This window comes from Sebastes umbrosus, chromosome 6, assembly GCF_015220745.1.
Source record: "Sebastes umbrosus isolate fSebUmb1 chromosome 6, fSebUmb1.pri, whole genome shotgun sequence".
NCBI lineage: Eukaryota > Metazoa > Chordata > Actinopteri > Perciformes > Sebastidae > Sebastes > Sebastes umbrosus.
Genome location: NC_051274.1, coordinates 8,694,007 through 8,712,880, shown reverse-complemented (window position 1 = coordinate 8,712,880; position 18,874 = coordinate 8,694,007). Strand labels below are relative to the sequence as shown.

At 40.7% G+C, this 18,874-nt stretch overlaps 1 protein-coding gene across 3 annotated transcripts in view; it reads left to right on the top strand.

The window, feature by feature from the left end:
* Positions 1 to 18,874, top strand: part of prkcz (protein kinase C, zeta) — a 127,236-nt gene that overhangs the window by 58,172 nt on the left and 50,190 nt on the right. For all 3 annotated transcript variants that reach the window (XM_037773726.1, XM_037773728.1, XM_037773727.1), the window contains one exon: positions 8,834 to 8,919. In XM_037773726.1, coding sequence (XP_037629654.1) covers positions 8,834 to 8,919 — 86 coding nt within the window. The remainder of the gene's footprint in view (positions 1 to 8,833; positions 8,920 to 18,874) is intronic.

The window sequence follows — 18,874 nt, the reverse complement described above, 5'->3', positions numbered from 1 at the left end:
ATGTCTATTATGGCCCTGTTCAGACGTGGTATTAACATGCATCCTCAGTGATCCGATCACAAGTGGACAGCTCTAAGTACAGGTGTGAACGCATTCAAGACGCATTGAGGACGCATTGAGGACGCATTGAGGACACACTGAGATCGGATCTTTCAGACCACATTCAGAGGTGGTCTGGGCCACATATGACCACATTTTTTTTAGTAGTGTGTATGTGAATGCGTCCTGGGCCACATTAAGGACCGCCTACTCAAATGACGTCCTGCTGGGATCTGTGGGATCACTGCGCTCCTCAGGTGAACAGACAGGCAGACACGGGCGCTTGTCAGCATGGAAACGGCCTCTGTGCTCTACTGTATACTGTCGCTACAACTGTATTTTATTAAAATATATCTTGTTTATAGGCTACTTAATCCACAGACTATCAGACTAGGCACGCAAAGTGCATTATTATCATATTGTCGGAGATGTGTCAGTGTTTTTGTTCCGCTGCTTTGCACAGAATTGACACCCTTCCGTCCGTCCGTCTGTCCGTCGGCCCTTCCTGTTCTCTCCCCTACCTGTTGTCTGGCAAAAGCAGCGGTGCTGGCAGCGCGGAGGTCCTGGGGACCGCCAGTACAATAACCTTTTATTTTGATGTTAATACAATGTACCAGAATTCACGAATATGTAGAATATTACTACTGATGTTCCTGTAATATTACGTCACAACGTCTGCTGTATCAGCCGTGTGTTTACTACGTGTTTATTTGCATATAGAGCGGGTGGCCACTCAAGACGCATGTGGAGATGCATTCTAGTGCCAGGTGTGAACAGACGTACTTAAAGCTGTCCACTTGTGATCTGATCATCCCTTACATCTATCAAATAAAATCAATGACGTACATTTCCATATCATTTCAACAATAGCTTTTGTACTTTTACTTTTATAATACTCTTAGCATACAGACACAATTAATTTGTATGGAAACAAAACAAATAGCTATCTTGACCCTAAATAAAATGAGTCTTGAAAATAGTCAATGAACCTATACGGCCTACAATTCAATTGAAGGAAAACAAGAGTAGAAATGGGCCTGTGATGCTCTGCCATTCTCATGCACATGTGCAGGTCCTCATTGGTGAGCCTGGATCGGTACTTGGTTTTAATAATGTTCATAGCGAAGAAAGCTGACTCAGTATTAGTTGATCCAAACATGGTCATGGTGTGTAGTGCTACTTTGGTTAGACCAGGGAAAACTGTCTCAGACAGTCTGCAGCCAGAAAGGTGTCAGTTGCTCCATGCTGTCATCTCTCTCACATCTCTCTCACGCTGTTGTTTATGGAGCTTTTTTCCTGTCTTTAAAACAGGGTCTTTTAATTTTAAGAGCATCATCCCTGCCTCGTTGCGGGGGCTTTCACTTTACTTCGTAGAGCGTGCCCTGATGGGCAGTTACTCTTTAACCGGGTTCATCTATACTTCCGCCCTTCGAGGCTTTATTATGTGCTTTCTTTACAACTTTTGGAATAAAAGGATAGAGAGGCCATACTTTCCCTTTTACTATAATAACTACATCGGCTACTATTACTTGAACCAACTTTTTTTTATTTTACCATACGCTGACCAGGATGCAGTGAATCAACCAAGTCAGCTTGCTCGTTGACAGCTGACAGAAAATATATTTTTTAAATCTTTGCGTTTTCAGCTATAATGCTCACAGAGCGGCACTGTTTTGCACCGACCATGTTGATCTTACTTACTCTAATATAATACAGTATGATATAAAAACTATTTATTTGTGTAGTATTTCGTTTATGCATGATAGTCGATCAATAGTAATTGATCCCTGGACTAGTCCTTGATAACAATATTGGCACTGTAGAGACTCCACAGTTGAACGGGTTTCAAAGGCTTGCCCTGCTTCTAGCTGCAAGTGTTCTCCGTTGAATGGTTTATACACGAGCCATGCTATATAATACAAAATGTCATCAAAATGTGCTTAGGGGCATTTGTATTCTAAATGGACTGTCAAGATTATTAATCGTATAGTCACCATTTAAACCCAGATATTGATGACTTCAGTCTGTAAGGCAGCCCGATACATATTTAAGAGGAAACACTTATTCATTAAACTTCTTCTTCTGTGTAGCCATTCATCTCTTCACCAACACTCTGATTAAAGACACAAAGCTACTCGCTGCAATTTACCACTTAGTCAAAACATCTGTTTCAATTAATTATTTAATCGCATACACTGTATTTAGCATCGGATGTGGGCACTGAGGAAGTGTAACATGATGTGTAGGTTCACCTTCCTCAGTGTCACCCACCCTCCCAACACCATGACTCACCCACTAATACGGGCACGGGGGTAGAAATACTGGGTAACTATGGAAACACACCGCAGTGATCCTCCAAGGCAGGCGGCGGCACTTTCCTTTAGAGGCCTTGAGTTAACAGGATTAGAGGGAATTCACTGAGGAGACCCCAAAGAGCACAGCTCTCTTTGTGCCTCTCCTCCGCTCGCTTTCACTCTGATCTCCACTGCCCCGACTCCGAGAGACAGAGATACGAGAGTCTCAAAAGCATTCATCACTGTGCACAAAAGGCAGAATGTATAGCTGTTGAGTGCACATTCAAGACAGCGGAGGCCTCTACGGCAATGCTACTTCGTGACATTAGACCCTCTGTGGCCATGCGCTACCATTCTGACAGGAGTTTTGAGTGTTGCTCGTTAATCCTCAGTCAGTACCTCATGTACTGAGTGTCTGGTATACTGTGTTTACTCTGACACCCATTTGCATACAGAGATAAGCACAACTTAAATTTTGGCTGGCACAAGATTCAATGTGCTTGTCAATATTGCTTGCCAAAAAAAGTTGACTAGTACATTTTTTTGGCTGGAATAATGTTAGTGTTTATTTATTTGAATAGGATCCCCCGTTAGCTGATACGAATGGCACCAGCTAGTCTTCCTGGGGTCCGAAATCAAGTGCATTTATCACATATATACTACACTATACACAGCATCATATTTGTGTTACGCTAACAACATTCAAATTTTCCAAACATATATACATTTCACATTCATTCACATCATCCACAACCATTTGGCCTTAAGGCCCATCATCAGGGACAAAGAACAAAAAACATTTTGAAAACGATTTGTTGGAGGATCGACAGATGTAAAGAGGGCAGCTATTCCAGTGATTGATGGCACAATTAATGTCTTTTTTAAGGCATTAGATTTTGGGTGAGGTAACATGATTTGGCCATCACCCGCTGTTCGAGTGAAATGACTGTGAACGTCCCTGCATTTGGTAATTTGACAGTATAAAATCTCAGGTTTAGTAGAGTAAATTCTGTGTAACTAAAAGAATGTCACTGTGCTTAAGGCAAGTCTTTTCTCTACTGGTAACCATGATAGTTTATGTTGCGTTCTGTCTGTGTATCGTTTTTATGGGGCGATGTGAGACTATAGTCTTGCGGCTTCGTCGCAGCAGTGTGTAGTACTTAGTACACAATAGCCAAGGACGGGGATAGAGAAAGAAGAACGGATCCTTAGCTTAAACATTAAGGATGATGTGAGGATGTTAAAAAACATCTGGAACAAGGGTTCACCCCAGGGTATGAAAATTTAAACACCGCTCTGCACCCATTGCTCAAGAGATGAACAGCAAATCTGATACACAGTATATTCAACCTGATTCTACACAATCCTTTTTCAGAAAAGGAGATGTGGTGGAGCGGGGAGGGTGAGGGGGGGGGGGCTTGTTGTTAAGATACACTTTTGTTTGCAGACATTGTCATCCTGACATCCTCACAGCTGACTAACAATAGCTGGTGTATGGTGGGCTGTGGCTACCATAGCAACAGAGGCAAAAAATGAGTGAGTAGAGGAGGATATCGCAGCCGCACCCATCACTAGAGCAACCAACCAGACTGGAAAACCAGTACAGACTGGGGGGGGGGGAGGCACTGGGAGAGCAGCTACTGAATAATTAGTGGTCAGTCAGGAGGGCAACGCCTGATGTGGTTCAGCCAACCAGTTCGCTTCATGCTGTGGAAAGACAACACATGTAAATTGGATGATCATTTATTGATTTGTATGGCAGCAGGTTTCATCAGTCAATACTTGCTGAGCTGCATAATGTGTTCCTGCTGATGCACACAAACTACACTACCCTATGCCCTGTAAAGTGGCACAACAGACCGATTTTACACGTGCATTTAACTCGTCACTATTGTATACTGAGATAACCCTGATGATGTCATCATCTTGTCTACTTAGGCTTGGAGACTTTTTTAGAGAATTTTTTTTACCAGAAAGTCTGTGGTACAAACCGGGGGCATGGAGTTTGAAAGAAGTGGGCGTTTAGCAGGCAGGGAGGGTGTCTAATGAAAGATGCTGTCAAGTTGCATTGTTTAGTATCCAGCATTTTTTGGAACTTAACTAAAATATGACTAGATGTCAGGATATCTCCACCTCTGTTTCATTGGTTTTAACCATTATTTGCAAGTCCCATGAAAAGACCACACTCAACAATTCTGTCTCTCCAGCCAGATCTTATGGGGAGTTGTACAAATAGCAGCAACATAGGGTATTATGATAACGCATTTTAGGCTTTTCATGTGTCATTTATAAATACGCCACTGGCTTAAGGTCGTAGAACGGCTTTTTCGCGTGTCATTTAACGTCACGTCGTTACCGTTAAATGGTCGCGTTTATGTTTAGGCAACAAAACCACTTTTTAAGAAAAACATCATGGCTGGGCTTAAAATAAGAAACATAAACTAAGTGAAATATGTACGTAAACAACATACCATAAGTAGGCTACAGAAAATACGTCACAAACGTCGGTAATGCAACTTCAAAATTAAAAAAAAAGATACACTTTGGGACACGAACACCGGTCTCCTGGTTGAAAGTCCTGTGTTTGTTGGACCCATCCACCTCCCCTCCCGCCCACCATGATCAGTCCTCACTTTTTATTCTTCATCACTAACTCTGAGGTGTTTGCATTTCTGTCAGTACAGACTACATGGCGTACACATGACGCGCCAAAAGCAACAAAGGTGTTGCACACAACTGGACGGTGTATTTGGGATTAAGTCAAACTAAACTACAGCGTGTATGTTCATGGTGATGAAGGAACATGTCACCCAGTGCAACAGTGTGGCTCTTTGACATGTTTTTCTATGGCACAGAGGAATACAATATATTTGTCAGGGTGTGGTACAGGTGGACCCAGACGCAGGACACTTGACAAGAGGTTGGTGAAGTTTTAAGAAGGTTTATTGAGTGAGCAGGGTGGACGAGGGTGAGTGATGGTTGCAGGCTTGTGTTACACTAGGCTAGCAGACGGGAGCAGGCAGGCAGACAGACAAGGCAACAAGAATCCTGGAGCGCAGGAAAACAGACACAATGTTATAGGAATACAAGGAACTTAACTTACTAAGCTTGGCCTGAGCGTAGCTACCACGGTAAATTTTCTGACGATACAGCTCTGCTATCCCTCCTCCAGGGTCCAGTGTCAGAAATAGTAAGATCTTACATGGCACGTATTTGGATGATCCACTTAAATTTGATGTCAACACTGAGGCTATTGTAAAGAAGGGGCAACAGAGAATTCATCTCTTACGGAAACTGAATTCCTTCTCAGTCAGTCCCGTAATCCTCTCGTCGTTTTTATCAGTCTTTTCATTGAGATTCTCCTTTGTTTTTTCTTTTATCTGTTGGTTTCACAGCTTCTCAGTTAAAGACAGAAACAGTCTCAACAGTATTGTTAAAAATCTGTTCTAAGATTATTGGTGTGGAACAGAGAGATTTGAATTCCTTTTGTAACCAACAGATCCTCCGTAAGGCGGAATGTATTTTATAGCATCTTCTGGTCGTGTGCTTTCTAGTGAATTTTTTTCTGTTGTCGTCAGGACGTCGTCATGGTTTTTCTAAATCGTTTATCCCCTCTGCAATCAGATTATTGAATGCTCCTCAGATTTTGTATTTCTTACGGGACTTTTATCCTTTTACCATCACAGATCCTTTTATCTCTTATTAGACTGATCCTTCTATTGTTCTTATTCAGTCTGTTTATTTATTAGTTAGTCTAATTTACATCAGTAATCGTTTTAGGTCCTGTTTTATATTTTATGTGTGTACGTTTTTATGTACAAGCTGCTCCAAACCAATTGCCCCTAGAGGGATTAATAAAGTTGTTTGAATTGAATTGAATTGAATTGAATTGAATTTGAATTGGAGGTGTCGGAAACACAGGAAACACTAGGAAATAAGCCGGAGCCGGCCACGTCCATTACAGTATCAGGCTTTGATTCACACAATACTTGTTAGCAGATTAATTCATTGTTAGTCGTTTGTTGTCTTTGTCTTTTCTTTGGATTTACTGATACATTAATAAGAAAAATATAGAAAATCACCAGACTTATTCGTTACGGTATAGCTTATTTCATCAGTGTTTCAGGATTCATGTTAAGCGAAACTTCGCATAAGCTTTAGCTTACAGGTGACATTCAGTAATAACAAATATAGTGTCCCACTTAAAAAGTTTTAGAGATTGCTTTTCGCCACAGTTTGTTTGATGTCAGTTTTAGACGCTGATTTGCATGTTTTTGAATTTGAGCTGGGAATACTCAGTCTGTAGGGATGAATGTTTCCCAAATGTATTGGCCTGAAATGTCCAGGTTTTCCACTCTGAATTTGTTCTGAACCAGCCTTGTGGAAATTGGACAGCTAAACTTTCCACAGTATGTTAACTATAAAATTCAAGTTCAGTAGTTCTTTAGTACATTTCTTATCAAACTTTCTCATATGCATCATATCAGTGGTGGACAGTGATCGCATGATGTCCAGTTGGTCACACATCGACAAATCCATTCGTGTGTGACGTTGTTCGTCATAGCGAGTTACTCATCTCCTCTTGATGTCCTCTGCTGCTTGCTGTGTGATGGTGCATCAAATTAAATTGTTTTCTTTTTTAAGTGCAGTCTAATTTAACACCCTGACATCAAAATTTCCTGCTGCTAATAGAAATATAATGGTTGCCTATAATAATTTCCTGTATAGTAATAACTTGTTGAGAGAGCGTCTGCACACTGGCAGAGGATTGGACCATGACTAAGTAATATGAACAACAGACATGATGCACGGTGGTTATACAACTTGATGGTAATATTATGTTCATTATACTCTTTGACACGACGTACTGTGCCCTGGACGTCCAGATTGGACTGTCAGCATGGCATGTTTGGTTGAACTTGTAGTTACACATCACCGGCTGTGGTTGTTTAGCTATACTCATTTGAATTATATGAGATTCAGACACTTTTTTGTATTGAAGTTGTGTTAAGAGTAAAAATCCATTCATACTGTTGTGTAACGGTAATTTTACCCAGCCCTACTTTTGATAAAAAATACTGTTATCTATTAACACTTCAGTACTTTGTTTGTTAGTAGTACTATGTTTTTGAAGCAACGTGAAACCTCAAAGAGTCCAAATCATCACTGAAGTGAACTATGTCGACAGAAATATAAAATGTATATATAAGTAATGCATTAATTAGCTTAGAAATTACATAAGATATTATCTGTAACTTGGAGACTGTGGCACATTTTGATGCTGAAATGTCTCAGTTAAAAATACAATGCAAGACTGTTGCAAAAACATGGCTTCTGTATGGCTTATGGCCACTTATCAGATCACATCAAGTCAGCGGATGAAAACCCACTCCCCCCCAACCACTAATACTGTTCATCAGCATACTAATTAGGGATGCACCGATCCAGCTTTTTCAGTCTCGATACAGATAGCGATACCTGGGCTTTGGGTACCGAGTACCGATCCGATACCGGTGTTTAATTAAGAAGCTGTATGCCTCACTGTGCTGAAGTGACTGGGATCATTCTTTTATGTGTAAGCCGACATCAGGCTTGACTTAAACATTGCTTTCCTAACTTTGTAAAACAAAATATGACAAATAAATGCATAGATATAAATTTACTGAATTGTTATTTATTATATGGCTGGTGCACGGTTAGCATGGTCAGCACTGTTTCCTCACAGCAAGAGGGTCGCAGGTTCAAAAACGGCTTGTGTGGAGTTATACCTTGGGTTCTCCAGCTTCCTCCCGCAGTCCAAAGACATGCAGGTTAGGTTCATTGTGGACTCTAAATTGCCCATAGGTGTGAGTGTGAGCGTGTCTCTGTGTGTCAGCCCTGTGATAGTCTGGCGACCTGTCCAGTGTGTACCCCGCCTTCGCCCAATGTCAGCTGGGATCGGCTCCAGCTCGAAGTCGAATCGGTGCATCCATCCCTATTTAAATCATTGTTTTGATAAGACGACAGAAGTTCCAGCACACTGTTCGCCGCATGTTAATTCCCCGCAGTTTATTAATAGCTGACTACATACTCCTATTATAAATAGCTACACCTTCATGGTCTCACCTGAATAAAAGGCATTATGGAGCACTAATAAGTGCATTCATCACCAGGGGTAAAAAAAAAAAAAAAGCAGGGATGGAGGTCTAGATGGAAAAGGAAGAAGCAGGGAAAGAAGGAGGAAGATGAAGGGAGAGGGTAAAAAAAGAGAGCAGACCGGTGAGCCACTTTGGGTGTGTTTGTGTGAGCATGCGTATACATCGTAGAGAAAGCTGATGTGTGTCTGCCTCTCAGTTGAACTCAGACTTCTCGTGAAGGAAGAGCCGCAGGACCTTTCCCTTTTTTAATCACTCCATCTCTTCCCCTCCTCTCCATCTTTCTCCCCTCTAGTCTAGCACACAGCCATTCCCATTGTTCCCTCACCATGCTGATACTCTACAACTGTTTCCTCTCTTTCCTAGAATCGATCTATCGCCGCGGGGCCAGAAGATGGAGGAAACTCTACCGAGTCAACGGACACCTCTTCCAGGCCAAGCGCTTTAACAGGGTGAGTGTCCTCCTTATGCCCTATCTCGCTGATTCACACTCCCACCTGGGGAGTACACGCAGTGATGCCTGAACAATGCCTCCATCGGTTCAGTTAATTGAGCCCATCTTCGCTGGGGAACACCGGAATTATGACACACTTGGGCTCGCTGGAAAACACAGGACGATTTAAAAGGATGTTAGATCCTTGCTGTATTAAAAGGTGAAGTTTGGTGTGTCTTCGCAATTCTAAAGCCTTTTGAGTGTTTTAATGCTTACTGGAACTCAATGTGACCTATTTTAAAATGAATATGAACAAGTGGACTTTCTCCCAACTGAATTTTGCTTAAGTAGGGGAGCTATGAATGAGCAGAAAAAGAGCCATTCATTAACTAATGAATTCATTTCCCCTTGTTGAAGTTGAGTGCAATCGCTCTCCTTCATCTTTTGTTTAGCTTCACAGTGGCCATATCTGTGCCATCAGCGTTATTTGCAGTCGACACAGAAGAAGTTAGCATTTGATTAAAGGGTTTGTTATTTCTGTAAGAACTAAAACAACCTGCATTGATCCACATCCACATGCATTTCTGTTTGGAGTCGATTCTAATTTAGCTTTGACGCACAGTAAGATGACGTTCACATTCTTAATCCAGTCCACGAAGCTCTGATTGGCTCGGTTGGTTTGGTTGGTTGAGCCATCGAGAAGCAGAATCTGCTATTGGTAACGATTCAAAGTTTGATACCAGAAAGAAAATAGGACTGGAGCATGAAAATCTGTCTTGGCTTTGGAAAAGGTACAAAAAAAATCTGAACTGAAGATCCACATACTTTGCTTTTCTGGAGTTTTCAACCTCATCTCCTGGTCTTCGTCAGCAGGTGGTGTTTGAATAAACCTCTACCACTGATGAAGACAGTGAGATGCAGATGTGAAAAGATAGTAAGAGGACCGTCAGTAAAGATTTTTGGTCAAACATTGTGAAAATGTGTTTTTTTCTTTTGTATTTTTGTAGAAGCAGCCCTGTTCTAGGAATTACGTCAATATTGGAAATTTCTGCACATCACAGTTTAGTACGTCCAAATGTTCAGTGGCAATGCAGGACATCCCATACCAGGGTTCGGAAACAAAAAGTTATACCCTGTGGCAACCAAATGTCCGCTGTAGGTGGCCCCCTGTGGCCACCGAGTTTTATCAGCCAACAGCTAACGTTAATAGAGGTTGCACTGAGTTACATTATGATGCGTTTAGGCTCTATTCAGTAAAAGAGTGTTGAGCGACAGCAAATTAATGATGTGTTCAAATGTAATCTTGTAAAATGTAGTTTTTGGAGAGAAACTTGAATAAATGCAGTTGTTTGAAGGAGATGTTTTCACAGCAATATAAAGTAGATATTAAAGAGGGAATTAACATTATAGCTCTAAGCAGTGTATAATACATAATTAACACTACCGATGTGATTCACCAGGTCCTTCAACACTGTGTTGAGTACCATCTGTTACAGTTAGCAACTGGCTCACGATGATCATTTCCAGTTCAGGAAACGGTCCGTTAATAAACTACTCATATCCGGAATTCTCCCTCGCCCACATTCGGTTGTGCTTCTAAATCTGTGCAGAGTATGAGAGTCTTTCTGTTTCCGTCTGGAGTATACAGTAGTACAGTATGTCATAAACATGGTGCAGTTAAATTATATATGACAGGTAATCAAGTCACCGCTCCAGCTGAGCTAAGCTATACTGGATACTGGTGCATAATTCATGGTGTCCTAGTTATGGCTTGTTTAGCAGTTGTCTCATCTCAGCTCTCCGCTCACACACACACACACACACACACACACACACAGGAACCTGCATGCACGTGGTGGCTTTCATATTTTCCCTGATGGAGATGAAGAGCTGCTCATCCTGCTTGCCTGAAACAGGACTTCAACTTTAAAGTGTTCTTATTCTGTAACGCAGGGCAGAAGAAAGACATTAATGCCGTTTCAATCAGGCCTTAAGTACCTATAATGTGTTTCCTCTGAAGGGTTCTACTGCTCTACCTTTGTGTTCTGGCCTCTGCTTTTGTGAAGCGTATTAGCTTTAGCCGGATAATATCATATATAGCCTATTGTCCAAGGACATGTTTCTGTCTTCCTGAAGGTGGATAACACAGCATTTAGTTCAGTCTATAGCTCGACACTTACACTAATAATTCCTGTCATATTTTAACGTTTTTAAAGACAGCACAGATGTGAGACACAAGGGGGCTGTTTTAAAGATAAATATAACAGGTTTCATCTTCACTGTTGTCACTGTTACCATTTAGTAAAACAGCACTTAGGATGAAACATCTCTCATGGGTGCTGTATAGTCTTAATGTCTAGACCAGAAAGTGGATAAGCTCAGTGCATCTCGCTGACTCAGCGCTTTGCTCCAACATAACCTTGACGTGGCCGTTACTACTGATGCACTGTGGAGGCTGGCTTATTCAATAAAAGACATACTGTATAGGTTCAGCTAAACCAGTAATCATAAGGAGTGGACTGCTGCTCTGTTATGTTATGCTGTTTAGATGTCCTAACTCCAGTTTAACTGATCTAACTTTCTTTCTTTTTTGTATTTTCTTTTTTTATTTGGAAAAGACAGTTTATACAAAACTTTACAGATATTTATACTTAACTCTTTTCCCATTTTAATATACATGTACAGTTTATATGCATTTGCACGAACAGAGGCATTTGGATGCCACAGTACTTGGGAGTCAACTCAGTCCTCAGGAAAACTGTCGGTCCTCCATCCTCACTTTCTGAAGTACGTGGCCGCGTAAACCGTTCCACAAGTAAACATTTAACACGTCTACACATATTACACATCAATATTCAGTCGCATACTCACGCGTATACAGCCTACATGCCCGTGCATACTTCTCCCCCTTCAAACTATCAGCAGTTACATTTAGCTTTCTTACATATGCCTTATCTCACACTCTATTAAAGACGTAACTATATACATTAGAACCAAGGGAGCTTACGTTACATTCTCAGTATTCTCAGCAAGAAGAGATAAGGAAGAAAAAAGTCAGTGGAGTCATACAATGTCTGCTCTTATTGGGGTTATAAATTTGATCCATTTATTCCAAATCTGGTCAAATTTGCCCTTTTGGATCCTCAGAGAGTAAGTCAACTTTTCCATTTTAAATATTTCAAGGATTATTCCATACCAATCATCCAATGTAGGTGGTCCTGGATTTTAGCCATCTTCTTGTGATAGATTTTTTTACTTGCCGCCAAAAGGGCCTGCAGCAGCTTTATATCACTCCTCTGTGTTAAAAACAAAACCTGGCCCAGATAAAGAGACTCCAAATTCAGGGGTATTTGAGTCTTAAATACAGTGCTTAATGCTTCCATTGAGCCACATCGTTTCCAACACGTCGAGCTTATGTTCTTGTATTTCTCCTGGTGTGGGGTCTTAAAATATCTTATAATATTTTTCCAGCAGTGTTCTCTCCAATCTGTGGAGTTAGTGGAGGACCGTTGTAAACTACAAATGTCCCCCCAAACCTCCTCAGACAGCCCTATTCCTGCTTCTTTTTCCCACTTTTCTTTAATGTACAAGGTGTTTTCATTTTCAACATAAAAGAGAGCATTGTACAAGGTAAATATAGATTTATTTTGTATTGAACTGCAGGCTGATTTCAGGATTTTATAAAACTCTGATTCTGCTATTCATAAGTCTGTATAGTTCTGCACTTCTGATTGAAATAGTGCCTGATTTGAAGGTATCTGAAAAAGTCTTCCTGCTCTATAAGTTATGTTTGTCCTGCAGAGATTGAAAGCTTTGTAGCGTGTTTTTGTTTGTAAATGAGAGATACGTTGTAAGTCCTTTCCCTATCCAGGAATCAAATCTTTTGTCTTCTACATGACCTAACCACCTTCTGCCATATTTTTAACGTGAGGTTTATCCAGGGATTTTTTTTATCTCTTCCATTTGTGCTGCAAGTCCACTATTGCCAATTGTAGCTAGTAAAGGAAAATTAGGAGACATTCCAAATTCGAATTCCTTCCATTTGGCTTTGTTCTCCGTATTGCACCAATAGAGTAAAGTAAGGGAGTTAGTTATGAAGCATAGAAGTAGTTTCTCAAACAAGGAAGTGCCATTCCTCCTCTGTCTTTTCCTAATTGCAAGATGTTAAATCAGATTATTTCCTGGCCAAATAAATTGAGAAATTCATTTATCCCATTCTCTAACTGATCATTTTCAACCATAATTTGTTTTTCCAAATACCAAATATTTTGGAGGAAAGTTAATTGATTGATTACATTCTCTGGCAATGTTTTTTTTTTTTTTTTTCAATTCAGAACGTTTGCACAGAAGTTGTATGGAGAAGGTTGGGGTGGATGGTTTGGTGTACAGTGTGTAGGACTTTGACATCAGAGACTGAGGTCGGCATCCTGTGTCCAACATGTTGTTAGGGGGCCATAAGACACTTGGTTAACGTTATACTGTATTAGTTGAAACTGTTTATTAGATTAAGCTATTTTAAAAGTGCTATATATATGCATTTAACCATCTGCCCATCACTTGTGCAGGTTTTTGACCTCCAGACGGAGCCGGGGTGGCTGTTTTTCTCTGCTTCCAGTCTTTATGCTAAGCTATGCTAACCGTGTACCAACTCTAACTTTGTATACTTAACACAAATATGAGACTGACATCCATCTTCTCATCTCACTCTTGGAAAGAAAGCAAATAAGCATTCGTTTCCCCAAAATGTTGAACTTTTTCTTGGAAGATGGTGGTATAACCAAATGCTTTGAGTTGCCTCAAACAGAACCACAGAAAAAAAACAAATCATGCTTTAATTCGGACTCAGAGATCGTAGATTAAATTAAAAGGAATGTGTTGACAGTGAACATTTTGCAGATTTCTTTCATGACCGTTCCAAATTTACAAAACACGTTTGCTAATGCATGTGGATGTTCATTTTAGGAGACTGTTTGTAGCTTTTTCAGATTTCCATGGATATTGTTTTATTATAAATTCACAAGTGTTTGTATTGTTAACCAGTTGGTTAGACAGTCTGGCTGGGATTTCTCTGGCTGTTGTTGCTATGCCAGTTTCCAGGCTTCTGGTTGGTTCACAATGTTGTCCTCAGCATATAAATAAGCCAAGGAGAAGTAGGTCAGGTTTCTCCTCCCTTCTCTCACTCCATCCCTCTCCTTCCTCTCAGTCTCTACACGTCTGTCTCCATCTCTCTCTCCTCCCCCCCTCCCTCCTCTCCATCTCCCCCTGATGTTGCAGCGGAGAAAGCTGCTTTGTGGATCCCTCTCATTAGACATAATGGGGTCTCTTTAGCTCACGTGATGAAGCAGAATTCAGTCGTCAGTGCTGGCTGTTTGCCTCCACAGGCCCTCCATTAGGGGGGTGACTGACACCAGCCTCTCGTGCTACAAGATAAATCCAAACAGCTGAGAGGGAACATGTTAGTATCTACCACTGACAGGAGATGTGTTATCAGACTGAGAGCTGAATTGAGAGGGACACTCACAAACATTAATCTCAAGTGATGCTCACATATATTTACCTTTAGATGTGATATTTTCAGTTCTATTGTTTAGGCTGGGGCAACAAAACTACTTGGTTAAGGTTAGAAAAAAAACATGGTTTGTGTTAAAATAATAACATAACAACGTAACGTAAATAAACAATGTAAAGTCAACGACTTTCTTGCTTGTTATACTCATTATTATACCACGCAACTCTCAGTAACGGCCTCTCAATATACTACGTCACTTGATCTGACCGAATGCAAAAACATCTGCATTCAGTGTACAGTATCTGTGGTTTGCTGGAAACGTACAATGCCAGAATTTTTTCCTGGCGACCGGGCTGGTTGGATGATGAATCCTAACAGCTTTGGTGATCCCCTGACTTATCATATCGCACCATCAGTAGACCGCAGTTTTTCCTTCTTTCCCATTCCCATCAGCTGAAGCTGATGGGAATGGGAATACTGCTGGAAATACTTTGTATTTAGTATTAATCACTACATGTGAATCATGTCTTTTCCTTGGAACTGAGATTTCCTGTCTTAAGTGAAATTCAAATGTAAAACATAGAATTGCAGATACCGGTAATTAAACAGAAAGGTTTTTCTTTTGTCATTTTCTCATACTGTATGCATTAGGGCATACTGTACTTCGGCTATCGGTTTGGTGACGATTTAGCTTCTGGGAGCGACGGCCAGTATTTTACCGACTTTTACCACTAGGTGTTGCCAAGACCTAAACTCGGACGAGCAGCTTGTCACTAAAATGAGAATAGCTGGACCACCTTAAGGTTGCTGATGTAGACTAATTTTTAATTTGCAAGACTTGTCATAGTGACAAATACCGGATCAGCAGATTGGCATAAAATCAAACCGCTGTAAGCTCATGCACCGGACCGAACCAGCAAAACCCGCAAACCGTACCAACTCTAATAAAAAGCTAAATGACTGTCAGATGACAGCCGATGGGTTCCCAGATTGCATTTCGGCCAATGTATTCCGCCTCTTTTTCTCTCCACACGGACTGTTTACCTGCAACCAAAGCCTGCTTAAATGTGATTGGTCAAAAGTACTCGGACTACAAACAGACTACAAACTGAAACTGACTTCACTGCACGGATTGCTGCTGACGTCATCGGTCAGTTTGTTCTGATGAGTTTTCTTTGTCAGAGGTGAATCAAGACAGCACATCATTTCCCAGCATATTCGGCCAGTCAGTTTCCAGGCACTCATATGATCTGTAATGCTGTCTGCTGGGCTGAATGGAGGACTGTCAATCGATAAAAGCTTTTCTCATCTACTCATCCCTTTATTCCCAAGCTGCAGGCAGCTCCAGGACTCTGGACCTCCACAATCAGCGCTTCCACCCATGACAAACGCTAATTTCACTCTGGTGGCTAGTGTGGAGTGAAATTTGACAGTTTCCTCCAAAATAAAATGACTGCATTATGTTATTCCCGTTTTATCCTGGCTGATAAGCTTTTCAGTTTGGTGAAGTCTTTTTGTTGTAAAATGTGGCACTGGTCATGCTGGAATATCGCTGCATTAACGTGTCATGCCTTGTAGACAACTCTTGATATGAATATGTGGTGTATCCTGGAGTTAATGTAATCCCAGAGTTGAGCAGACTGGGATTACATTTACATCTCTTGCAGCACTGAGCAGTGGGCAGATGTCCAGCTAGGTCAAGGACGTCACTGACAGACTCGGCTGCTCTGACGCAAGGCCAGCCAGTGCATCAATTTAATGTACTTCCACTGTTCATGTTTCTTGTACGGTTGAATGTTTTCTTGGGGCTTTGAATTGTTCCTGGGAATTCATTAGATTATAATACCTCTTTGGATAGGACAACAACTCCTGATGGCATATTATCATTGATTGGTGTTGATCTCAGGTAAACTACAGTATGTATTGGCATGGAAGGAGGCATGCAGACATTTTTTGTGTTTTTTTTGTCTATTTTTTTCAGTGGTTTGAGGTACAAACACATTTTGGTGTGACATTAGAGTTTTCTTTTTCATTCTAGCTGTTGAATTGTGACACACACACATTTCTTCTTAATACAGGAACTGGTAAGATTTCTCATGTCAAGAAATCCTTTATAGATGATCATCGTTGTACCAACGTTTATTGAGTAAAGTACTCCTCCAAGTCTCCTAGTAACTCAGATGCTTCCTGGACTCCTCTTAGGGAATCATTGGCTTAACAAAGCTAGGAAACAGTGTAATTGGGTTTTCTTGCATAGAAAGGGGCTGATTTAAAGCCAATCGTCTGCTTATTACCTAATTTAAATACATGCAAATAGCGCAGGAGCACAGTTAGAGGTGCATTTCACCCTTTGTGGGTGCTTTGAGAAAATGTACACAGTTTCTTTTTTTTCTTACTTACAACGCCTCTGCTATGCTTACAGATCTCTGATTAAAAAAAAAGCACATAAAAAGAAGCTGAGGATAGAAAAGGGTTGAGACTGGATGTCTTCTAAAGGTATAAAAGGCATAACTAATAATACTCCCTGGAGGTTTCTAGCCCCTCCAAAGCCTGACACAGTGACAGCCGTCCTCACCAGTCCTTTTTTACCTCTGCTGTGGTAGGGAAAGGAACAGGACAAAAGCTGGTGATTAATTTATAAATGTACGCCTTAACCTTTATGTAGAGTTAGATTAGGAAGACTGAAGGAAGCCTTTGAAGTCTCGCTGAAGTATTTCCATGGCAACAGAGCACTGACTGGGACTCTTTGTTCTTCACACAGTCGGCATATACACCCTGTGAATGAATGTTGTCGATACACCAAAGCACACACACACTGCAAGTGTTTGGTCTCCAGCGGGACATTTTGGTGACAGATTTATTGATGTCCAGGGACACTGAACATCCTTTGGTACTAATATAGCGATGTAAGAGACAAGCTAAACACTACCCACAAAAGACAGAACCGACTCTAGAGACCGTATTATGTAACAGAGAGTGAACTTCAGTAAGTCTCAGCTTTACAGTAGATGTATGTGGCCAGATACATATAGATAATATACTGTATACAGGATAATAGTAGTATATAAAGGATAGAACAGAGTCGGAAAACACTATTATGTAAACACGAACAACATATTTTCAGTTTAGTATAGCTTGTACACAGGGTCTGAAATTAGCACCCGCCAAATGCGGGTAAAGTGTTGGCAGTGGCGGGTGAAATCATCAGGACACATCCCTGACTTTGGCAGGCACGGAAAACGCTAGTGATGGGAATAGAAAACCGTAGTTGTCCGTTGGCATCTCATGCCTCCGTGACTAGCGATTCCTTTTATTGATGCTTTCCGACAGTTACGGATGCACAATGACGCATACGCATGCCGTTTCATGTTTCAGTTTGTTTAACCGGAGACACGTTGGAGAGAAACAAAAAGCGCTCAAAAGCATGACGCTACTAAACCTGAAGGGACGTATCCTATTTTCCCCTGATAATGTGACATTGTGAACAACAAATCTGTGTTGAAATCAGCAGGAAGAGAGTTAGTAACGTTACCTCTAAGCAGCCGGTGGCAGCACAGTCCTACTTGGATAAATAGCCGAGCTACTAACGTTAACGGAGGTGCCATTCAGTTATTATTATGAGGCGTTCAAAGTCTGCTCAGGAAAAATTACTATTGGGTGAAGGTAAATTACAACGTTATCACGATGTGTTCAAATGTAACCTCGTAAAATTGAGTTTTTGGCAAGAAACTTGAATAAAATCCATTTTTTTGAAGAAGATGTTTTCACAGTGATATAAAATAGATATTAGAGAGGGAATTATGACCTGTTTAACTTCTTAACAACTTTCTTTTCATTAAAGCAAATATTTAAATAATCATAATCATTTGAATTGTGTGTTTTTATGCAAATAACCACTATAGATGACAATAACAAAGTACAGTACAGTACTGTGTACACTACCCTCCCTCCACGGTGTAATTCGAACACTGTAATTTACCATGTACAGTATATAATGTTTTTTGTGTAAAATATATCGAACTTTGAATGACATCAGATCTAAAATGTTATTCCTTCATTTAGCGCAGAGATTTCAAAGGAGGCAGACAAAAAAAAAATACTTACCTGCCACAGTGGCAGGAAGGGAAGAAAGTTAATTTCAGACCCCGGTTGTACAGTTTACGGACTCAACCATGAAAACAGATATCTGTTTATAGAGATTAGTGGAGACCAAACTGGAGCTAAAAGAGTGAATATTGGCCTAAGTGGTGTTCAGAACAAAAATAGACCTGCGTTAAAACAATACAAGAATGCAAAGACAAATGTGTAATAATGTATGACCTCATCTGGAAAGGGTTCCCCTGTCACTTGTCACTGTACATCCATCACATTCATACATTTGTCGGTAATTACTGTTCATTAATCCTTGATGAAAAATCTATAGTGATTGTATCAGTACTGTGTGTGTGAGTTAAAGACTAACCTG